Source organism: Tachyglossus aculeatus, chromosome 2 (assembly GCF_015852505.1).
Source record: "Tachyglossus aculeatus isolate mTacAcu1 chromosome 2, mTacAcu1.pri, whole genome shotgun sequence".
Lineage (NCBI taxonomy): Eukaryota > Metazoa > Chordata > Mammalia > Monotremata > Tachyglossidae > Tachyglossus > Tachyglossus aculeatus.
Genome location: NC_052067.1, coordinates 169805327 through 169828322, shown reverse-complemented (window position 1 = coordinate 169828322; position 22996 = coordinate 169805327). Strand labels below are relative to the sequence as shown.

General features: G+C 45.9%; 1 protein-coding gene across 1 annotated transcript in view; it reads left to right on the top strand.

The window, feature by feature from the left end:
• CMAS (cytidine monophosphate N-acetylneuraminic acid synthetase) overlaps positions 1 to 21347 on the top strand; it is a 50375-nt gene extending 29028 nt beyond the window's left edge. Inside the window, exons 5-8 of the mRNA XM_038769413.1 lie at positions 7953 to 8047; positions 10235 to 10406; positions 17776 to 17929; positions 21022 to 21347. Of these exons, the coding sequence (XP_038625341.1) occupies positions 7953 to 8047; positions 10235 to 10406; positions 17776 to 17929; positions 21022 to 21209 (609 nt within the window). The 3' untranslated portion in view covers positions 21210 to 21347. The remainder of the gene's footprint in view (positions 1 to 7952; positions 8048 to 10234; positions 10407 to 17775; positions 17930 to 21021) is intronic.
• Positions 21348 to 22996: the final 1649 nt, after the last annotated feature.

Genomic DNA, 22996 nt, shown 5'->3' with positions numbered 1-22996 from the left:
GCGCTCAATAAATACGATTGATTGATTGATTGATTGATTGCACACAGTAAGCACTCAATAAATACGATTGAATGAAGGAGTGAATGAATTTGCTCGTTTCTACCCCAGTGCTTAGAACAGGTCTTAACACATAGTAAGTGCTTAACAGATAATAAACTGATACTAAACTAAACTAAACAGATATTAAACAGAAGCAGCGTGGCTCAGTGGAAAGAGCCCGGGCTTGGGAGTCAGAGGTCATGGGTTCCAATCCCGACTCCACCGCTTGTCGGCTGTGTGACTTTAGGCAAGTCACTTCACTTCTCTGGGCCTCAGTTACCTCATCTGTAAAATGGGGATGAAGGCTGTGAGCCCCACATGGGGACAACCTGATCACCCGTGCTCAGTGCTTTGCACATAGTAAGCACTTAATAAATGCCATTATTATTATTATTATCACCTTGTATCCCCCCCAGCGCTTAGAACAGTGCTTCGCACATAGTAACCACTTAACAAATACCATCATCATTATTATTATACTAAACAGATAACAGATACTTTTAGACTATGAGCCCACTGTTGGGTAGGGACTGTCTCTATATGTTGCCAATTTGTACTTCCCAAGCGCTTAGTACAGTGCTCTGCACATAGTAAGCGCTCAATAAATACGATTGATTGATTGATTGAGATACTAAAAGTGTGCTGTCTGTCTCCCCCCTTCTAGACTGGGAGCCCGTTGTTGGGTAGGGATTGTCTCTGTCTGTTGCCGAATTGGAGTTTCCCAAGCGCTTACTACAGTGCTCTGCACACAGTAGGCGCCCAATAAATACGATTGAATGAATGAGTGAATGAAAGATACTACAAAAATTAAAAAAAAAGACCTGAACATAGAAAGCCCTTAATAAACCCATTAAAATAAAAAAGAGCCCGGAGCTTAATAAATACCATAAAAATTTTGAAAAAGATCCCCGAACATAGTATGCATTTAACATAGTATGGCATTTATACCATAAAAGCCCTCTACATAATAAGCGCTTAACAAATACCATAAAGATAAAAAAAGGTCTTGAACATAGCAAGAGGTTAAATATCATAAGAATAAAAAAGAGCCCTGAATAATAATAATAATAATGATGGCATTTATTAATAATAATAATGGCATTTATTAAGCGCTTACTACATGCAAAGCACTGTTCTAAGCGCTGGGGAAGTTACAAGGTGATCAGGTTGTCCCACGGGGGGCTCACAGTCTTAATCCCCATTTTCCAGATGAGGGAACTGAGGCCCAGAGAAGTGAAGTGACTTGCCCAAAGTCACACAGCTGACAACTGGCGGAGCCGGGATTTGAACCCATGACCTCTGACTCCAAAGCCCGGGCTCTTTCCACTGGGCCACGCTGCTTCTCTGAACGTAGTAAGCGCTTAGCAAAACCGTAAGAATAAATAGAGGCCTGAGCATAGTAAGCGTTTAATAAAAACCCTAAGAATAGAGAGCCAAGCACTTAACGAATACCTTCAAAATAAAAAGAGAGTCCTGAACATGGCTAGTGCTTAATATTCGCTCATTCATTCCTTCAATCGTATTTATTAAGCTCTTACTATGTGCAGAGCACTGTACTAAGCACTTGGGAGAGGACAATACAACAAGAAACAGTGACATTCCCTTCCCACAATGAGCTTACAGTCTAGAGGTGGGGAAATAGACATGAATAAAAATAAATAAAATTACATATCTGTACATAAGTGCTGTGGGGCTGGGAAGTGGGGAAGAGCAGAGGGAGCCCTGAACATAGTTTGCGCTTAACAAACAATAAAAATCAAAAGAGAGCCCTGAAGGTAATAAACAAATACCATGAAAATATAAAAAAAGAGCTCAGAACCTAGTAAGCGCTTAACACATACCATAAAAATAAAAGGAAAAGAGCCCTGAACGTGATAAGCGCTTAACAGATACCCTGAAAATGGGAAAAAAAGAGCTCAGAACATAGTAAGCCCTTAACAAATACAGTAGAAATAAAAGAAAAAGAGCCCTGAACATATAAGCGCTTAAATACCATAAAGATAAAAAAGAGCTTGAAACATAGAGCTTAAAAAATACTATAAAAAGAAAAGGAGCCCCGAAGGTAATAAGCACTTAACAGGTATCATAAAAATTTAAAAAAGAGCTCGGAACATAGTAAGCGCTTAAGAGGTACCGTAAAAATAAAAGAAAAAGAGCCCTGTTAACATAATAAGTGCTAAACAAATACCATAATAATAAAGAAAAGAGCTCGGGACATAGTAAGCGCTTAACAAATACTGTAAAAATAAAAGAAAAAGATCCCTGAATGTTTTAAGCGCTTAACAAATACCATAAAAATAAACAAGAGCTTGAAACATAGTAAGCGCTTTAAAAATACTGTAAAAAGAAAAGAAAAGGAGCCTCGAAGGTAATAAACACTCAACATACCATAAAAATTTAAAAAAGAGCTCAGAACATAGTAAGCGCTTAACAGATACCCTGAAAGTGAAAGAAAAAGAGCCCTGAAGGTAATAAGTGCTAAACAAATACCGGAAAAATAAAAAAAGAGCTCAGAACAAAGCAAGCGCTTAGCAAATACTATAAAAATAAAAGGAGCTCCAACATAAAATTGCTTAAGTACCATAAAATTTTAAAAAAGAGCTCTGAACATAGTAAGAGTTTAACGAATGCTGTAAAAATAAAAGATTAAAGAGCCCTGAACATAATAAGCACTTAAATACCATTTAAAAAAGAGCTGGGAACGTAGTAAGCGCTTAACAAAGCCCTTAAAAATAAAAGAAAAAGAGCTCTGAATATAACGAGCTTAACCAATGCCATAAAAATTAAAAAAAAAAAGAGCTTGGAACATAGTAAGCGTGTATATAGACTGTAAAAATAAAAGAAAAAGAGCCCTGAACATAATAAGCACTTAAATACCATAAAAATAAGAAAAGAGCTCAGAACATGGTAAGCACTTAACAAAACCCGTGAAAATAAAAGAGAAAGACCCTTGAACATGCTATATACCAGTACCATAAAAATGAAAAGAAAAAAGAGCTTGGAACATAATAAGCGCGTAACAAATACTGTAAAAATAAAAGAAAAAGAGTCCTGAGCACAATAAGCACTTAAATACCATAAAAATAATATCAAAAAAGAGCTCAGAATTTAGTAAATGCTTAACAAAGCCCGTAAAAATAAAAGGAAAAGATCCCCGGACATGATAAGAGTTTAACAAATACCATAAAAATTGAAAAAGGAAAGGCTTGGAACATAGTAAGCGCATAACAAATACTGTAAAAATGAAAGAAAAAGAGCCCTGAACATAATAAGCACTTAAATGCCACAAGAAAAAAAGGGCTGGGAACGTAGTGAGCGCTTAACAAAGCCCGTTAAAATAAAAGAAAAAGAACCCTGAACGTAATAAAAACTTAAACAATATCATAAAAATAAAAAAAAAAGAGCTTGGAACGTAGTGCATAGCAAATACTGTATAAATAAAAGAAAAAGAGCCCTGAACGTGATAAGTGCTTAAATACCATACAAATTTTAAAAAAGAGCTCGGGAACATATTGAGAGTTTAACTAATACTGTAAAAATAAAAGAAAAAGAGCCCTGAACATAATAATAATAATAACATTTATTAAGCGCTTACTATGTGCAAAGCACTGTTCTAAGCGCTGGGGAGGTTACAAGGTGATCAGGTGGTCCCACGGGGGGCTCCCAGTCTTCATCCCCATTTTACAGACGAGGGAACTGAGGCAGAGAAGTGAAGTGACTTGCCGAAAGTCACCCAGCTGACAATTGGCGGAGCCGGGATTTGAACCCATGACCTCTGTCTCCATAGCACTTAAATACCACTTAAATTCATTCAATCGTACTTATTGAGCGCTTACTGTGTGCAGAGCACTGTACTAAGCGCTTGAATACCATAAGCACTTAAGTACCATAGAAATAATAATAAAGAAAGAGCTGGGAATGTAGTAAGCGCTTAACAAAGCCCATAAAAATAAAAGAAAAAGAGCCCTGAACGTAATAAGAGCTTAACCAATAGCATAAAAACAACAAATACCATAAAAATGAAAAATAGCTCAGAACATAGTCAGCGCTTAACAAATCCCATAAAAAATAGAGCCGTGAACATAGTAAGCGCTTTAACAAATACTGCAAGAAACAAAAAATCCAGCCCTGAACGTAGTAAGCGCTTTACCAAATACCATTAAAGAACCCAGCCCTGAACATATTAATAATAATAACTGCATTTGTTAAGCGCTTACTATATGCCAAGCACTGTTCTAAGCACTGGGGAGGTTACAAGGTAATCAGATTGTCCCACGGGGGGCTCACAGTCTTCATCCCCATTTTACAGATGAGGTAACTAAGGTCCAGAGAAGTGTACTTCCCAAGCGCTTAGTACAGTGCTCTGCACACAGTATGCGCTCAATAAATATGATTGATTGATTGATTGAAGTGACTTTTTTTTGGATGGCATTTATTAAGCACTTACTATGTGCAAAGCACTGTTCTAAGCGCTGGGGAGGTTACAAGGTGACCAGGTTGCCCCACGGGGGGCTCACAGTCTTCATCCCCATTTTCCAGATGAGGTAACTGAGGCCCAGAGAAGTGAAGTGCCCAAAGTCACACAGCTAATTGGCGGAGTGGGATTTGAACCCGTGACCTCTGACTCCAGAGCCCCTGCTCTTTCCACTGAGCCATGCTGCTTCCCCAAACATAGTAAGCGCTTTAACAAATACCATAAAAGACCCCAGCCCTACACATAGTAAGCGCCAAAATAATATCGTGAAAATTATTTTTAAAAAATAAGGCACCGCGACGATGGCGTTCCGTATTTTCCCCTTCTGCTGGGCCCGGGGGTCTTGGAATGTGACTCTAAGGACGTCGTGGTCCAGGAAGGCGTCTTTTATTACAGTCCTCGTGTCCCCTGCAAAGCGTTCAGTCCAGCGCCCCGCGATCAATCAATCAATCAATCGTATTTATTGAGCGCTTACTATGTGCAGAGCACTGGACTAAGCGCTTGGGAAGTACAAGTTGGCAACATATAGAGACAGTCCCTACCCAATAGTGGGCTCACAGTCTAAAAGGGGGCTGTAAACCCTCGGTAAATATGAACAGATGGATTTATTATTATTATTATTATTATTGTTATTATTATTATTATTATTATATTTGTTAAGCGCTTACTATGTGGCTCAGTGGAAAGAGCCCGGGCTTGGGAGTCGGAGGTCGTGGGTTCAAATCCCAGCTCCGCCAGTTGTCAGCTGTGTGACTTTGGGCAAGTCACTTCACTTCTCTGGGCCTCAGTGACATTCATTCATTCATTCAATCGTATTTATTGAGCACTTACTGTGTGCAGAGCACTGTACTAAGCGCTTGGGAAGTACCAGTTGGCAACATATAGAGACGGTCCCTACTCAACAACGGCTCACATCATCGGGAAAATGGGGATGAAGACTGAGCCCCACGGGGGACAACCTGGTCGCAGCGTGGCTCAGAGGAAAGAGCACGGGCTTCGGAGGCAGAGGTCCTGGGTTCGAATCCCCCCTCCTCCAAGTGTCAGCTGTGTGACTCTGGGCAAGCCAATTCACTTCTCTGTGCCTCAGTGACCTCATTTGTAAAATGGGGATTAAAACTGTGAGCCCCCCGTGGGACAACCTGATCACCTTGTAACCTCCCCAGCGCTTAGAACAGTGCTTTGCACTTAGTAAGCGCTTAACAAATACCATCATTATTATTATTATTATTTCCAGCGCTTAGAACAGTGCCCAGCGCTTAGAACAGTGCTTGGCACATAGTAAGCGCCTAATAAATGCCATCATCATCACCTTGTATCCTCCCCAGCGCTTAGAACAGTGCTTGGCACATAGTAAGCGCTCTGTGTGACTTTGGGCAAGTCACTTAACTTCTCTGTTCCTCAGTTCCCACATCTGTAAAATGGGGATGAAGACTGTGAGCCCCTCGTGGGACAACCTGATCACCTTGTAACCTTCCCAGCGCTTAGAACAGTGCTTTGCACATAGTAAGCGCTTAATAAATGCCATTATTATTATTATTATTATTATTAGCAGATGCCATCATTATTATTATAGGGAAGCAGCGTGGCTCAGTGGATAGATTCCCGGGCTTGGGAGTCACGGGTGGTGGGTTCTAATGCCGGCGCTGCCATTTGTCAGCTGTGGGACTTTGGACAAGTCCCTTGACTTCTCTGGGCCTCAGTGACCTCATCTGGAAAATGGGGATGAAGACTGTGAGCCCCACGGGGGACAACCTGATCACCTCGTATCCCTCCCCAGCGCTTAGAACAGTGCTTTGTACAGGGCATGGAGCATAGTAAGCACTTAACAAATACGGTTTAAAAATATAAACCATATAAATTTTAGACTGTGAGCCCACTGTTGGGTAGGGACTGTCTCTCTATGTTGCCAATTTGTACTTCCCAAGCGCTTAGTACAGTGCTCTGCACACAGTAAGCACCCAATAAATACGATTGGCGATGATGACGATGCTTCGCACGTAGTAAGCGCGTAACAAATACCAAAATTATTATTATTATTATTATAATCCCCCTCTCCATCCCCCCCATCTTACCGCCTTCCCTTCCCCACAGCACCTGTATATATGTATATATGTTTGTACAGATTTATTACTCTATTTATTTATTTATTTATTTTATTTGTACAGATCTATTCAATTTATTTTATTTTGTTAGTATGTTTGGTTTTGTTCTCTGTCTCCCCCTTTTAGACTGTGAGCCCACTGCTGGGTAGGGACCGTCTCTAGATGTTGCCAATTTGTACTTCCCAAGCGCTTAGTACAGTGCTCTGCACATAGTAAGCGCTCAATAAATACGATTGATGATGATGATGATAAATAGACCCTACTGTTTCTCAAGTGCTTTAATGAGCATTTACTATGTGCAGAACACTATATTAAGCACTTTGGAGAGTATAACAGAATTAGCAGATACATTTCCTACCCATAATGAGCTGACAGTCTATAGGGGGAGGCGGATGTTAATATAAATCAGTAATTTATAATACATAATTTAAAGATACGTATAAAGATATGTATAATTTAAAGATATGTATGTTGCCAATTTGGACTTCCCAAGCGCTTAGTACAGTGCTCTGCACACAGTAAGCGCTCAATAAATACGATTGGCGATGATGATGATGCTTCGCACATAGTAAGCGCGTAACAAACACCAAAATTATTATTCTTATTATTATTATAATCCCCCTCTCCATCCCCCCATCTTACCTCCTTCCCTTCCCCACAGCACCTGTATATATGGATATATGTTTGTACAGATTTATTACTCTATTATTTATTTATTTATTTTATTTGTACCTATCTATTCTATTTATTTTATTTTGTTAGTATGTTTGGTTTTGTTCTCTGTCTCCCCCTTTTAGACTGTGAGCCCACTGCTGGGTAGGGACTGTCTCTAGATGTTGCCAATTTGTACTTCCCAAGCGCTTAGTACAGTGCTCTGCACATAGTAAGTGCTCAATAAATACGATTGATTGATTGATTGATTGATTGCTTAGTACAGTGCTCTGCACATAGTACGCGCTCAATAAATACGATTGATGATGAATAAATACGATTTGGTGATGATGATGATGCTTCGCACATAGTAAGCGCTTAACAAATACCAAAATTATTATTATTATTATTATAATGCGCTAAGCACTATTCTAAGCGCCGAGTGCCTCTCCTCTCCCTCCCGGCGCCTCCGTTGTCTCTAGGGGGGAAAGATGGAAAATGGGGATGAAGACCGTGAGCCCCACGGGGGGACAACCTGATTACCTCGTATCCCTCCCCAGCGCTTAGAACAGTGCTTCGCACATAGTAAGCACTTAACAAGTACCAAAATTATTATTGTAATAATTATAATAATAATAATAATTATTATTATTATAATGCGCTCCCGGCGCCTCCGTTGTCTCTAGGGGGGAAAGATGGCCTACTTCGAGATGCGGGCTGAGCACAGCGTGGATATCGACGTGGATATCGACTGGCCCATCGCCGAACAGAGAGTGCTCAGGTGAGGGGAGCGTCCAATCAATCAATCAATCGTATTTATTGAGCGCTTACTGTGTGCAGAGCACTGTACTAAGCGCTTGGGAAGTCCAAGTCGGCAACATACAGAGACGGTCCCTACCCAACAGCGGGCTCGCAGTCTAGAAGACCATCGCGGGGGCCTTCGCGGGCTCTGTTTTGGGTGGAAATCGTGTAGCGTGGCTCGGGGGAAAGAGCCCGGGCTTGGGAGTCAAAAGTCATGGGTTCAAATCCCGGCTCGGCCGCTTCTCAGCTATGTGACGGTGGGCGAGTCACTTCACTTCTCTGGGCCTCAGTTCCCTCATCTGGGATGAAGATTGTGAGCCCCCCGTGGGGCAACCTGATCACCTTGTATCCTCCCCAGCGCTTAGAATAGTGCTTTGCACATAGTAAGCAAGTAACAAATACCAAAATTATTATTATTATTTCATTATTATCATTATTAACAGAGGCCCCATACCTGCAGAGATCAGCTCTGGCGGTGTAGCGGACGTGTGTGACGAAGCTTTAATAATAATGATGATGGTATTCGTTAAGCGCTTACTATGTGCCAAGCTCTGTTCTAATCGCTGGGGGAGATACAAGGTGATCAGGTTGTCCCACATGGGGCTCACAGCCTTCATCCCCATTTTCCAGATGAGGTAACTGAGGCCAGGGAAGTGAAGTGACTTGCCCAAAGTCACACAGCTGATAATAATAATAATGTTGGCATTTGTTAAGCGCTTACTACGTGCCAAGCACTGTTCTAAGAGCTGGGGGAGATACAAGGGGATCACGTTGTCCCCCGTGGGGCTCACAGTCTTCATCCCCATTTTACAGATGAGAGAACTGAAGCACAGAGAAGTGACGTGACTTGCCCAAAGTCACCCAGCTGACAAGTGGCCGAGCCGGGATTAGAACCCACAACCTCTGACTCCCAAGCCCGGGCTCTTTCCACTGAGCCACGCTGCCTCTCCGTAATAGTATTTGCTAAGCGCTTACTAGGGGGCAGGCACCGTACTAAGAATGAGAAGCAGCGTGGCTTAGTGGAAAGAGCCCGGGCTTGGAAGTCAGGGGTCGTGGGTTCTAATCCTGCCCCGCCACTTGTCAGCTGGGTGACTCTGGGGAAGTCGCTCAACTTCTCTGGGACTCAGTTCCCTCATCTGTAAAAGGGGGATGAAGACTGTGAGCCCCACGTGGGACAACCCGATCGCCTTGTATCTCCCCCAGCGCTTAGAACAGTGCTTGGCACATAGTAAGCGCTTAACAAATACCAACATTATTAGTAGTAGTAGTAGTAAGAATGATGGTGAGCCCCACGGGGGACAACCTGATTAGCTTGTATCTCCCCCAGCGCTTAAAACAGTGCCTGGCACATAGTAAGCGCTTAACAAATACCAACATTACTAGTAGTAGTAGTAGTAGCAAGAATGATGGTGTTTGCTAAGCGCTTATTATGTGCCAGGCACTGTTGTAAGCGCTGGGGGAGAGAGAAGCTAATCAGGTTGTCCCACAGTGGGGCTCACAGTCTTCAGAGCAGTGTGGCTAGCTGGAATAATAATAATAATAATAATAATAATAATAATAATAATAATAATGGCATTTATTAAGCGCTTACTATGTGCAAAGCCCTGTTCTAAGCGCTGGGGAGGTTACACGGTGATCAGGTTGTCCCACGGGGGGCTCACAGTCTTCATCCCCATTTTCCAGATGAGGTCACTGAGGCCCAGAGAAGTGAAGCGACTTGCCCGAAGTCACCCAGCTGACAATTTGAATTTGAACCCATGACCTCCGACTCCAAAGCCCGGGCTCTTTCCTACCGAGCCACGCTGCTTCTCTAGCTGGAAGAGCCCGGGCTTGGGAGTCGGAGGCCTTGGGTTCAAATCCCGGCTCCGCCACTTCATCAATCGTATCTATTGAGCGCTTACTATGTGCAGAGCTCTTGTCAGCTGGGTGACTTTGGGCAAGTCGCTTCACTTCTCTGGGCCTCAGTGACCTCATCTGTCAAATGGGGATGAAGACTGTGAGCCCCCCGTGGGACAACCTGATCACCGTGTAACCTCCCCAACGCTTAGAACAGGGCTTTGCACATAGTAAGCGCTTAATAAATGCCACTGTTATTATTATTATTATTATTATTATTATTATTATTATTATTATTATTAATGGGCTCACGGTTTTGTTTCCCCCGTAGATACGGCTATTTTGGCAAGGAGAAACTCAAGGAGGTGAAACTGCTGGTCTGCAATATCGACGGCTGCCTGACCGACGGGCACGTTTACGTGTCGGGAGACCAGAAGGAAATGATATCGTACGACGTCAGAGACTCCGTGGGCGTCCATTTATTGCGGGAAAGCGGGGTGGAGGTATGTAGCTGCCCCAGCGCTTAGTATAGTGCCAACAGCCCGGGCTTGGGGAGTCAGAGGGCATGGGTTCTAATCCCGGCTCCTCCACTTATCGGCTGTGTGACTTTGGACAAGTCACTGCAATCAATCAATCGATCAATCGTATTTATTGAGCGCTGACTGTGTGCGGAGCACTGGACTAAGCGCTGGGGAAGTACAAGTTGGCAACATCTAGAGACGGTCCCTACCCAACGGTGGACTCACAGGCTAGAAGGGGGAGACAGAGAACAAAACCAAACATACTAACAAAATAAAATAAATAGAATAGATATGTACAAGTAAAATAAATAAATAAATAGAGTAATAAATATGTACAAACATATATACATATATACAGGTGATATATATACATATATGCATATATGTATATACATATATGCATATATGTATATACATATGCATATATGCATATATGTATATACATATATGCATATACGTATATACATATATATACATATATTCACTCCTCTGGGCCTCTGCTACCTCATCTGTAAAATGGGGATGAAGACTTGTGAGCCCCACGGGGGACAACTTGATCATCTTGGATCTCCCCCAGCACTTAGAACAGTGCTTGGCACATAGTAAGCGCTTAACAAATACTCTCATTAGTATTATTATTGTTCTCTGGGCCTCAGTTCCCTCATCTGTAAAATGGGGATGAAGACTGTGAGCCCCACGTGGGACAACCTGATGACCTTGTATCCCCCCCAGCTCTTAGAACAGTGCTCGGCACATAGTAAGCGCTTAACAAATACTCTCATTATTATTATTATTATTCTCTGGGCCTCAGTTCCCTCATCTGTAAAATGGGGATGGAGACTGTGAGCCCCACGTGGGACAACCTGATGACTTTGTATCCCCCCCAGCTCTTAGAACAGTGCTCAGCACGTAGTAAGCACTTAACAAATACTCTCATTATTATTATTATTATTCTCTGGGCCACAGTTCCCTCATCTGTAAAATGGGGATGGAGACTGTGAGCCCCACGTGGGACAACCTGATGATCTTGTATCCCCCCCAGCTCTTAGAACAGTTCTTGGCGCATAGTAAACGCTTAACAAATACTATCATTATTATTATTCTCTGGGCCTCAGTTCCCTCATCTGTAAAATGGGGATGGAGACAGTGAGCCGCACGTGGGACAACCTGATCACCTTGTATCTTCCCCAGCTCATACTATGTGCCGAGCACTGTTCTAAGCGCTTAACAAATACTCTCATTATTATTATTATTATTATTATTATTCTCTGGGCCTCAGTTCCCTCATCTGTAAAATGGGGATGAAGACTGTGAGCCCCCCGTGGGACAACCTGATCACCTTGGATCCCCCCCAGCTCTTAGAACAGTGCTCGGCACGTAGTAAGCGCCTAACAAATGCCATTATCATTATTATTATTATTATTATTATTATTATTATTATTATTATTATTAACAAGTACTCTCATTATTATTATTATTATTCTCTGGGCCTCAGTTCCCTCATCTGTCAAATGGGGATTAAGACTGTGAGCCCCACGTGGGACAACCTGATGACCTTGTATCCCCCCCAGCTCTTAGAACAGTGCTTGGCACATAGTAAGCACTTAACAAATACTCTCATTATTATTATTATTATTCTCTGGGCCTCAGTTCCCTCATCTGTAAAATGGGGATGGAGACTGTGAGCCCCACGTGGGACAACCTGATCACCCTGTATCCCCCCCCAGCTCTTAGAACAGTGCTCGGCACATAGTAAGCGCTTAACAAATACTCTCATTAGTATTATTATTATTCTCTGGGCCTCAGTTCCCTCATCTGTAAAATGGGGATGGAGACTGTGAGCCCCACGTGGGACAACCTGATGATCTTGTATCCCCCCCCAGCTCTTAGAACAGTTCTTGGCACATAGTAAACGCTTAACAAATACTATCATTATTATTATTCTCTGGGCCTCAGTTCCCTCATCTGTAAAATGGGGATGGAGACTGTGAGCCCCACGTGGGACAGCCTGATCACCTTGTATCCCCCCCAGCTCTTACTGTGTGCCGAGCACTGTTCTAAGCGCTTAACAAATACTCTCATTATTATTATTATTATTATTCTCTGTGCCTCAGTTCCCTCATCTGTAAAATGGGGATGAAGACTGTGAGCCCCCCGTGGGAAAACCTGATCACCTTGGATCCCCCCCAGCGCTTAGAACAGTGCTCGGCACGTAGTAAGCGCTTAACGAACTGACTGGGCCCCCCTTTTCCTCTCCTCCTCCTCCTCCCCTCCCCATTGCCTAGCTGTCTTCCCCTCTTCAAAGCCCTACTGAGAGCTCACCTCCTCCAGGAGGCCTTCCCACACTGAGCCCCCCTTTTTCCTCAGTCCAGTGCTCTGCACACAGTAAGCGCTCAATAAATACGATTGAATGAATGAATGAATGAATGAATGAATGAATGCTCCTCCTCCCCTCCCCATCGCCCCCACTCCCTCCCTCTGCCCCACCCCCTTCCCCTTCCCACAGCACTTGTGTGTATTTGTACATCAATCAGTCGTATTTATTGAGCGCTTACTGTGTGCAGAGCACTGTACTAAGCGCTTGGGAAGTACAAGTTGGCAACATATAGAGACAGTCACATACATATTGTACATATTGATTACTCTGTTTTATTAATGACGTGCCTATAGCTATAAATCGATTGATTTTGCTGGTATTGACACCTGTCTCCTTGTTTTGTTTTGTTGTCCGTCTCCCCCCTTCTAGACTGTGAGCCCGTCGTTGGGTAGGGACCGTCTCTATCTGTTGCCGATTTGTCCTTTCCAAGCACTTAGTCCAGTGCTCTGCACACAGTAAGCGCTCAGTAAATACGAGTGAATGAATGAATGAATGAATGAATGGGTAGGGATTGTCTCTATCTGTTGCCGAATTGTACTTTCCAAGCGCGTAGTACAGTGCTGTGCACACAGTAAGTGCTCAATAAATGAGAGTGAATAATAATGATAGCATTTATTAAGCGCTTACTTTGTGCAAAGCACTGTTCTAAGCGCTGGGGAGGTTACAGGGTGATCAGGTTGTCCCACAGGGTGCTCACAGTCTTAATCCCCATTTTACAGATGAGGGAACTGAGGCCCAGAGAAGTGAAGTGACTTGCCCAAAGACACACAGCTGACAATTGGTGGAGCCGGAATTTGAACCCATGACCTCTGACTCCAAAGCCCGGGCTCTTTCCACTGAGCCACGCTTGAATGACTGAATGAATGAACAAATAATAATAATGATGGTATTTGTTAAGCACTTTCTATGTGCCAAGCACTGTTCTAAGGGCTGGGGAGGTTAAAAGGTGATCAGGTTTTCCCACAGGGGGCTCACAGTCTTAATCCCCATTTTACAGATGAGGTCACTGAGGCCCAGAGAAGTGAAGTGACTTGCCCAAAGTCACACAGCTGGCAATTGCCAGAGCCGGGATTTGAACCCATGACCTCTGACTCCAAAGCTCCGGGCTCTTTCCACTGAGCCACGCGTGAATGACTGAATGAATGAACAAATAATAATAATAATGATGGTGTTTGTTAAGTGCTTACTATGTGCAAAGCACTGTTCTAAGCACTGGGGAGGTTACAAGGTGATCAGGTTGTCCCGCGGGGGGGCTCACAGTCTTAATCCCCATTTTACAGATGAGGGAACTGAGGCCCAGAGAAGTGAAGTGAAGTGACTTGCCCAAAGACACACAGCTGACAATTGGTGGAGCCGGAATTTGAACCCATGACCTCTGACTCCAAAGCCTGGGCTCTTTCCACTGAGCCATGCTTGAATGACTGAACATAATCTTCTCACCTGCCTCCTCACTCACACTCCTTTCCCCTGTAAATCCGTATTACTCCCTCACAGAGATGTCCGCTCTCTTGACCCCATCCATCTTTCGGAGCGCCTCACACCCCACCTCGCCGCCCTCTCCTCTCTACCCAGTCTTGATGATCAGATTACTGCTCTCAACTCTACCCTTTCTACTCAGCTAGACTCGCTCTCTCCCCTTTCCCTTCGCCGCTCTCGCACCACTAACCCACAGCCCTGGATCACTGCCACTGTCCGCCTCCTTCGCTCTTATGCTCGAGCTGCCGAACGCTGCTGGCGAAAGTCTAAACCCCATGCCAACCTCGTTCACTTCAAGTTCATCCTTTCCTGCCTTAACTCAGCCCTCTCCTCTGCCAGACAAAACTATTTCTCCTCCCTTATTGACACCCATGCCCATCACCCCCGCCAGCTCTTCCGTACATTCAACTCCCTTCTCAGGACCCCGATTCCTCCCCCTCCTCCTTCCCTCACCCCCAACGATCTGGCCTCCTACTTCATTGACAAAATTAAGTCCATCAGGTCCTACCTCCCCTAAGTCACTTCCCCCCCGTCTCCAACCCCCCGGCTCTCAACACTCTCTGCTACTCTCCCATCCTTCCCAGCAGTATCCTCAGAGGAGCTCTCCTCCCTCCTCTCAAGTGCCACCTGTGCTTCTGACCCCATTCCCTCTCATCTCATGAAATCTCTCGCTCCATCCCTTCTCCCCTCCTTAACTTCCATCTTCAACCGCTCATTCTCCACTGGTTCCTTCCCCTCTGCCTTCAAACGTGCCCATGTCTCTCCCATCCTAAAAAAACCCTCTCTTGACCCCACCTCCCCTTCTAGTTATCGCCCCATCTCCCTCCTACCCTTCCTTTCCAAACTCCTTGAACGAGTTGTCTACACGCGCTGCCTCGAATTCCACAACACCAACTCTCTCCTCGACCCCCTCCGATCCGGCTTCCATCCCATACATTCCATGGAAACTGCCCTCTCAAAGGTCACCGAAGACCTCCTACTTGCCAAATCCAACGGCTCCTACTCTGTCCTGATCCTCCTTGACCTCTCAGCTGCCTTCGACACTGTGGCCCACCCCCTTCTCCTCAACACGCTATCTGACCTTGGCTTCACAGACTCCGTCCTGTCCTGGTTCTCCTCTTATCTCTCCGGTCGTTCTTTCTCGGTCTCTTTTGCAGGCTCCTCCTCCCCCTCCCATCCTCGTACTGTGGGGGTTCCCCAAGGTTCGGTGCTTGGTCCCCTTCTGTTCTCAATCTACATGCACTCCCTTGGTGACCTCATTCGCTCCCACAGCTTCAACTATCACCTCTACGCTGATGACACCCAGCTCTCCATCTGTGCCCCTGCTCTCTCCCCCTCCCTCCAGGCTCACATCTCCTCCTGCCTTCAGGACATCTCCACCTGGATGTCTGCCCGCCTCCTAAAACTCAACATGTCCAAGACTGAACTCCTTGTTTTCCCTCCCAAACCTTGTCCTCTCCCTGACTTTCCCATCTCTGTTGACGGCACTACCATCCTTCCCGTCTCACAAGCCCGCAACCTCGGTGTCATCCTCGACTCCGCTCTCTCGTTCACCCCTCACATCCAATCCGTCACCAAAACCTGCCGGTCTCAGCTCCGCAACATTGCCAAGATCCACCCTTTCCTCTCCATCCACACCGCTACCCTTCTCGTTCAAGCTCTCGTCCTATCCCGTCTGAACTACTGCATCAGCCTTCTCTCTGATCTCCCATCCTCGTGTCTCTCCCCACTTCAATCCATACTTCATCAGCATCATCAATCGTATTTATTGAGCACTTACTATGTGCAGAGCACTGTACTAAGCGCTTGGGAAGTACAAATTGGCAACATATAGATACAGTCCCTACCCAACAGTAGGCTCACAGTCTAAAAGGGGGAGACAGAGAACAAAACCAAACATACTAACAAAATAAAATAAATAGAATAGGTATGTACAAGTAAAATAAATAAATAAATAGAGTAATAAATATGTACAAACATATATACATATATACAGGTGCTGTGGGGAAGGGAAGGAGGTAAGATGGGGGTGATGGAGAGGGGGACTAGGGGGAGAGGAAGGAAGGGGGCTCAGTCTGGGAAGGCCTCCTGGAGGAGGTGAGAGACTTGCCCAAAGTCACACAGCTGACAATTGGTGGAGCTGGGATTTGAACCCATGACCTCCATCATCATTAGACTGTGAGCCCACCTTTTAGACTGTGAGCCCACTGTTGGGTAGGGTCTGTCTCTATATGTTGCCAATTTGTACTTCCCAAGCGCTTAGTACAGTGCTCTGCACATAGTAAGCGATCAATAAATACGATTGATGATGATCATCATCATCATCATCATTATTATGATGATAATTATTGATGCGCGCCTCTGACTAGATTGTGTGTACTTGGACTTCCCAAGCGCTTAGTATAGTGCTCTGCACACAGTAAGCGCTCAATAAATAGGATTGAATTAATTAATTAATATTTATTTTACTTGTACATATTTATTTTATTTGGTTAATATGTTTTGTTCCCTGTCTCCCCCTTCTAGACTGTGAGCCTGCTGTTGGGTAGGGACCATCTCTATATGTTGCCATCTTGTACTTCCCAAGCGCTAAGTACAGTGCTCTGCACACAGTAAGCGCTCAATAAATACGATTGATTGATTGATTGATTGATAAATACGATTGAATGAATGAATGAATGAACATTTATTTTACTTGTACATATTTATTCTGTTTATTTTATTTTGTTAATATCTTTTGTTTTGTTGTCTGTCTCCCCCTTCTAGACTATGAGCCCGCTGTTGGGTAGGGACCGTCTCTATATGTTGCCAACTTGGACTTCGCAAGTGCTTAGTCCAGTGTTGTGCACACAGTAGGTGCTCAATAAACACGATTGATTGATTGATTGATTGATTGATTGATTGATTGATTGGCTTGCCCAAAGTCACACAGCTGACAATTGGTGGAGCTGGGATTTGAACCCATGACCTCCATCCATCTTCATCATCATTACTATGATGATAATAGATAAAAGATAATAGAAGCAGCATGGCTCAGTGGGAAGAGCATGGGCTTTGGAGTCTGAGGTCATGGGTTCAAATCCCCACTCCGCCAATTGTCAGCTGTGTGACTTTGGTCAAGTCACTTAACTTCTCTGGGCCTCAGTTACCTCATCTGTAAAATGGGGATGAAGACTGTGAGCCCCCCCCGTGGGACAACGTGATCACCTTGTAATCTCCCCAGCGCTTAGAACAGTGCTCTGCACATAGTAAGCGCTTAATAAATGCAATTATAAATAATAAATAAATAATCGTTCCATGACCTCTGACTCCAAAGCCCGGGCTCTTTCCACCGAGCCTCGCTTGAACGATTGAACGAATGAACAAATGCCATCATCATCATCATCGTGATGATGATGATAATGATTGACGCGTGCCTCTGACTAGATGGTGTGTGTTCTTCGGACCCGTTTGCCCCCTGCTTCGGGCGTCTGAGCGGCGCCTTTCCGTCCCCCCCAGGTGCGGTTCGTGTCGCAGAGGGCCTGCTCGAAGCAGACGCTCTCCGCTCTCAAACTGGACTGCAAGATGGAGGTCAGCGTCGCGGACAAGCTGGCCGTGGTGGACGAGTGGAGGAAAGAGATGGGCCTATGCTGGAAGGAAGTGGCCTACCTAGGTGGGTGCCCTACCGAGCAGCAGCGTGTCTCGGGGGAAAGAGCCCGGGCTTCGGAGTCGGAGGCCACGGGTTCAAATCCCGGCCCCGCCAATTGGCAGCTGGGTGACTTTGGGCAAGTCGCTTCACTTCTCTGGGCCTCGGTTCCCTCATCTGGAAAATGGGGATTAAGACCGGGAGCCCCACGTGGGACAACCTGATCGCCTTGTATCCCCCCAGTGCTTAGAACAGTGCTTTGCACATAGTAAGTGCTTAACTAATACCATCATCATTATTATTATTATTATTATTATTTGGAGGCAGAGTTCATGGGTTCAAATCCCGGCCCCGCCAATTGGCAGCTGTGTGACTTTGGGCAAGTCGCTTCACTTCTCTGGGCCTCAGTTCCCTCACCTGTAACACGGGGATTAAGACCGTGAGCCCCCCGTGGGACAACCTGATCACCTTGTAACCTCCCCTGCGCTTAGAACAGTGCCTTGCACATGGTAAGCGCTTAATAAATGCCATCATCATTATTGTTGCTATTATCAGCTGTGTGACTTTGGGCAAGTCGCTTCACTTGTCTGGGCCTCAGTTCCCTCATCTGTAACACGGGGATGAAGACTGTGAGCCCACCATGGGACAACCTGATCACCTTGTAACCTCCCCAGCGCTTAGAACAGTGCCTTGCACATGGCAAGCGCTTAATAAATGCCATCATCATTATTATTACTATTATCAGCTGTGTGGCTTTGGACAAGTCGCTTCACTTGTCTGGGCCTCAGTGACCTCATCTGTAACATGGGGATGAAGACTGTGAGCCCCACGTGGGACAACCTGATCACCTTGGATCTACCCCAGTGCTTAGAATGGTGCTTGGCACATAGTAAGCGCTTAACAAATACCATTATTATTATTACATTCTCTTCCAAGTGACAGTGATGCTGGGTTATAATAATGATGGCATTTATTAAGCGCTTACTATGTGCAAAGCACTGTTCTAAGCGCTGGGGAAGTTACAACGTGATCAGGTTGTCCCACGGGAGGCTCACAGTCTTAATCTCCATTTTCCAGATGAGGGAACTGAGGCCCAGAGAAGTGAAGTGACTTGCCCTAAGTCACACAGCTGACAATTGGCGGAACCGGGATTTGAACCCGTGACCTCTGACTCCAAAGCCCAGGCTCTTTCCGCTAAGCCACGCTGGGTTGGATCCGATCTTCCCTACGGTCGAATTCTTTCGGTCGCATGTATTGAGCGCTGACCGTTTGCAGGGCACTGTAAATAATAATAATAATAATAATGATGGTATTTGTTAAGCGCTCACTATGTGCTAATCACCGTTCTGAGAATTGGGGGAGATACAAGGTCATCAATTTGTCCCACAAGAGGCACCCCCTCCATTCCCATTTTCCATCTGAGGGAACTGAGGCCCTGAGAAACTAAAGTGACTTGCCCAGGGTCACACAGCAAGCCAGGTGGCGGAGCCGGGATTAGAACCTGTGACCTCCGACTCCCAAGCCCAGTCTCCGCTGGGCCATATCAAGCACTTAACCCATGTTATTACTAATAATAATAATAATAATGATGGCATTTGTTAAGCGCTTACTATGTGCACAGCACTGTTCTAAGCGCTGGGCGGGGGGGGGATACAGTGTGATCAAGTTGTCCCACGTGGGGCTCACAGTCTTAATCCCCATTTTTACAGATGAGGTAACTGAGGCTCAGAGAAGTTAAGTGACTTGCCCAAGGTCACACAGCAGACTTGTGGTGGAGGTGGAATTCGAACCCACGACCTCTGACTCCATCATCATCATCATCATCAATCGTATTTATTGAGCGCTTACTATGTGCAGAGCACTGTACTAAGCGCTTGGGAAGTACAAATTGGCAACATATTAGAGACAGTCCCTACCCAACAGTGGGCTCACAGTCTAAAAGTCCAAAGCCCGGGCTCTTTCCACTGAGCCACGCTGCTTCTCTACTACTACAGTGCTTGGCACATAGTAAGCGCTTAACAAATATTCTCATTATTATTATTATTATTCTCTGGGCCTCAGTTCCCTCATCTGTCAAATGGGGATTAAGGCTGTGAGCCCCACGTGGGACAACCTGATCACCTTGTATCCCCCCAGGGCTTAGAACAGTGCTCGGCACATAGTAAGCGCTTAACAAATACTCTCATTATTATTATTATTATCATTATTATTACCATGTGCCGAGCGCTTGGGAGAGCCCAACGGAAGAATAAACATTCATTCGGTCGTATTGATTGAGCGCTTACTGTGTGCAGAGCACTGTACTAAGCGCTCGGGAAGGACAATTTAGCAACAGAGACAACCCCCGCCCAACAACAGGCTTGAAAGGGGGAGACGGACAACAAAGTAATTCGACAGGCGTCGAGAGCATCGAACTCCAGCGCTTAGAACAGTGCTCGGCACATAGTAAGCGCTTAACAAATACTCTCATTATTATTATTATTATTATTATTATTATTATTACCATGTGCCGAGCGCTTGGGAGAGCCCAATGGAAGAATAAACATTCATTCGGTCGTATTTATTGAGCGCTTACTGTGTGCAGAGCACTGGACTAAGCGCTCGGAAAGGACAATTTAGCAACAGAGACAACCCCTGCCCAACCACGGGCTTGAAAGGGGGAGACGGACAACAAAGTAATTCGACAGGTGTCGAGAGCATCGAAATCCAGCGCTTAGAACAGTGCTCGGCACATAGTAAGCGCTTAACAAATACTCTCATTATTATTATTATTATTATTATTACCATGTGCCGAGCGCTTGGGAGAGCCCAATGGAAGAATAAACATTCATTCGGTCGTATTTATTGAGCGCTTACTGTGTGCAGAGCACTGGACTAAGCGCTCGGAATGGACAATTTAGCAACAGAGACAACCCCCGCCCAACAACGGGCTTGAAAGGGGGAGACGGACAACAAAGTAATTCGACAGGCGTCGAGAGCATCGAAATCCAGCGCTTAGAACAGTGCTTGGCACATAGTAAGCGCTTAACATATAGCATCAGAAAAAATAAATAGATAAGTGGAATTATAGGGGGATTCCGGTCGGGCCGGGCTGAGCCCTCTTTCTTCCCCCCCGACAGGGAACGAAGTGTCGGACGAGGAGTGTCTGAAGAAGGCGGGGATGAGCGGGGTGCCCGCGGACGCCTGCTCGGCCGCCCAGAAGGCCGGGACCTACTTCTGCAAGGCCAGCGGCGGCCGGGGAGCCCTCCGGGAGTTCGCCGACCACATATTCCTGCTCGGGGAGAAGGTGAATTCGGCCCGCAAGTGAGGCCCGGGCCTCAGTTTCCCCTGCCCACCCGTCGACGGTGTTCGAAGTTCGTCCCTCCGGAGAGCGGGCGGACGCGGGAAGCGGCGAGGTCCCCCGGACGGGCTCCGTCTCCGGCCGAATAAAACCACATCCCACGCCCGTCTGCCCCCAATCCCGCCTCCTTTCTGGACGCCCCCGACGCCCAAATGGTAGGCTGCCGCAGAAAGGGAAGGGGAGATCGTCCCGGAGCGGCCACGTGGACCGTTCTCGTTTGTTCGTCCGCTCGCTCGGTTGAGGGTGCCGAGGGCCGACTGCGTGCGGAGCACCCTACTGAGCTACACTGCGAGCCCGTTGTTGGGTAGGGACCGTCTCTAGATGTTGCCAACTTGGACTTCCCAAGCGCTCAGTACAGCGCTCTGCACACAGTAAGCGCTCGGTAAAGACGGTTGAAGGAACGAGTGAGGTGACGAGGGAATTTCCTGCCCACGACGAGCGTAAGGTCCCCCCTTCTAGACTGTGAGCCCGTTGTTGGGTAGGGACCGTCTCTGTATGGTGACGGTTTGTACTTCCCAAGCGCTTAGTACAGCGCTGTGCACACAGTAAGCGCTCGGTAAATACGATTGAAGGAATGGATGAAGGGAGAGAGAACAATAAGTGGACACATTTCCTGCCCACAACGAGCGTAAGTCCCCCCCTTCTAGACTGTGAGCCCGTTGTTGGGTAGGGACCATCTCTGTATGGTGACGGTTTGTACTTCCCAAGCGCTTAGTACAGTGTTCTGCACACGGTAAGCGCTCAATAAATACGGTTGAAGGAACGAGTGAGGGGACGAGAGAATTTCCTGCCCACAACAAGCATAAGGCCCCCCTCTTCTAGACTGTGAGCCCGTTGTTGGGTAGGGACCGTCTCTGTATGGAGACGGTTTGTACTTCCCAAGCGCTTAGTACAGCGCTCTGCACACAGTAAGCGCTCGATAAATACGATTGAAGGAATGGATGAGGGGAGAGAGAGCAATAAGTGGACACATTTCCGGCCCACAGCGAACGTAAGGTTCCCCCCTTCTAGACTGTGAGCCCGTTGTTGGGTAGGGACCGTCTCTAGATGTTGCCAACTTGGACTTCCCAAGCGCTCAGTACAGCGCTCTGCACACCGTAAGTGCTCGATAAATACGGTTGAAGGAACGAGTGAGGGGACGAGGGAATTTCCTGCCCACAACGAGCGTAAGGTCCCCCCTTCTAGACTGTGAGCCCATTGTTGGGTAGGGACCGTCTCTGTATGGTGACGGTTTGTACTTCCCAAGCGCTTAGTACAGCGCTCTGCACACAGTAAGCGCTCGATAAATTTGATTGAAGGAATGGATGAGGGGAGAGAGAGCAATAAGTGGGCACATTTCCGGCCCACAACGAACGTAAGGTTCCCCCCTTCTAGACTGTGAGCCCGTTGTTGGGTAGGGACCGTCTCTAGATGTTGCCAACTTGGACTTCCCAAGCGCTCAGTACAGCGCTCTGCACACAGTAAGCGCTCAATAAATACGGTTGAAGGAATGAGTGAGGGGATGAGAGAATTTCCTGCCCACAATGAGCGTAAGGACCCCCCCCCTTCTAGACTGTGAGCCCGTTGTTGGGTAGGGACCGTCTCTGTATGGAGACGGTTTGTACTTCCCAAGCGCTTAGTACAGCGCTCTGCACACAGTAAGCGCTCGATAAATACGATTGAAGGAATGAATGAGGGGACGAGAGAACAATAAGTGGACACATTTCCTGCCCACAATGAGCGTAAGGTCCCCCCCTTCTAGACTGTGAGCCCGT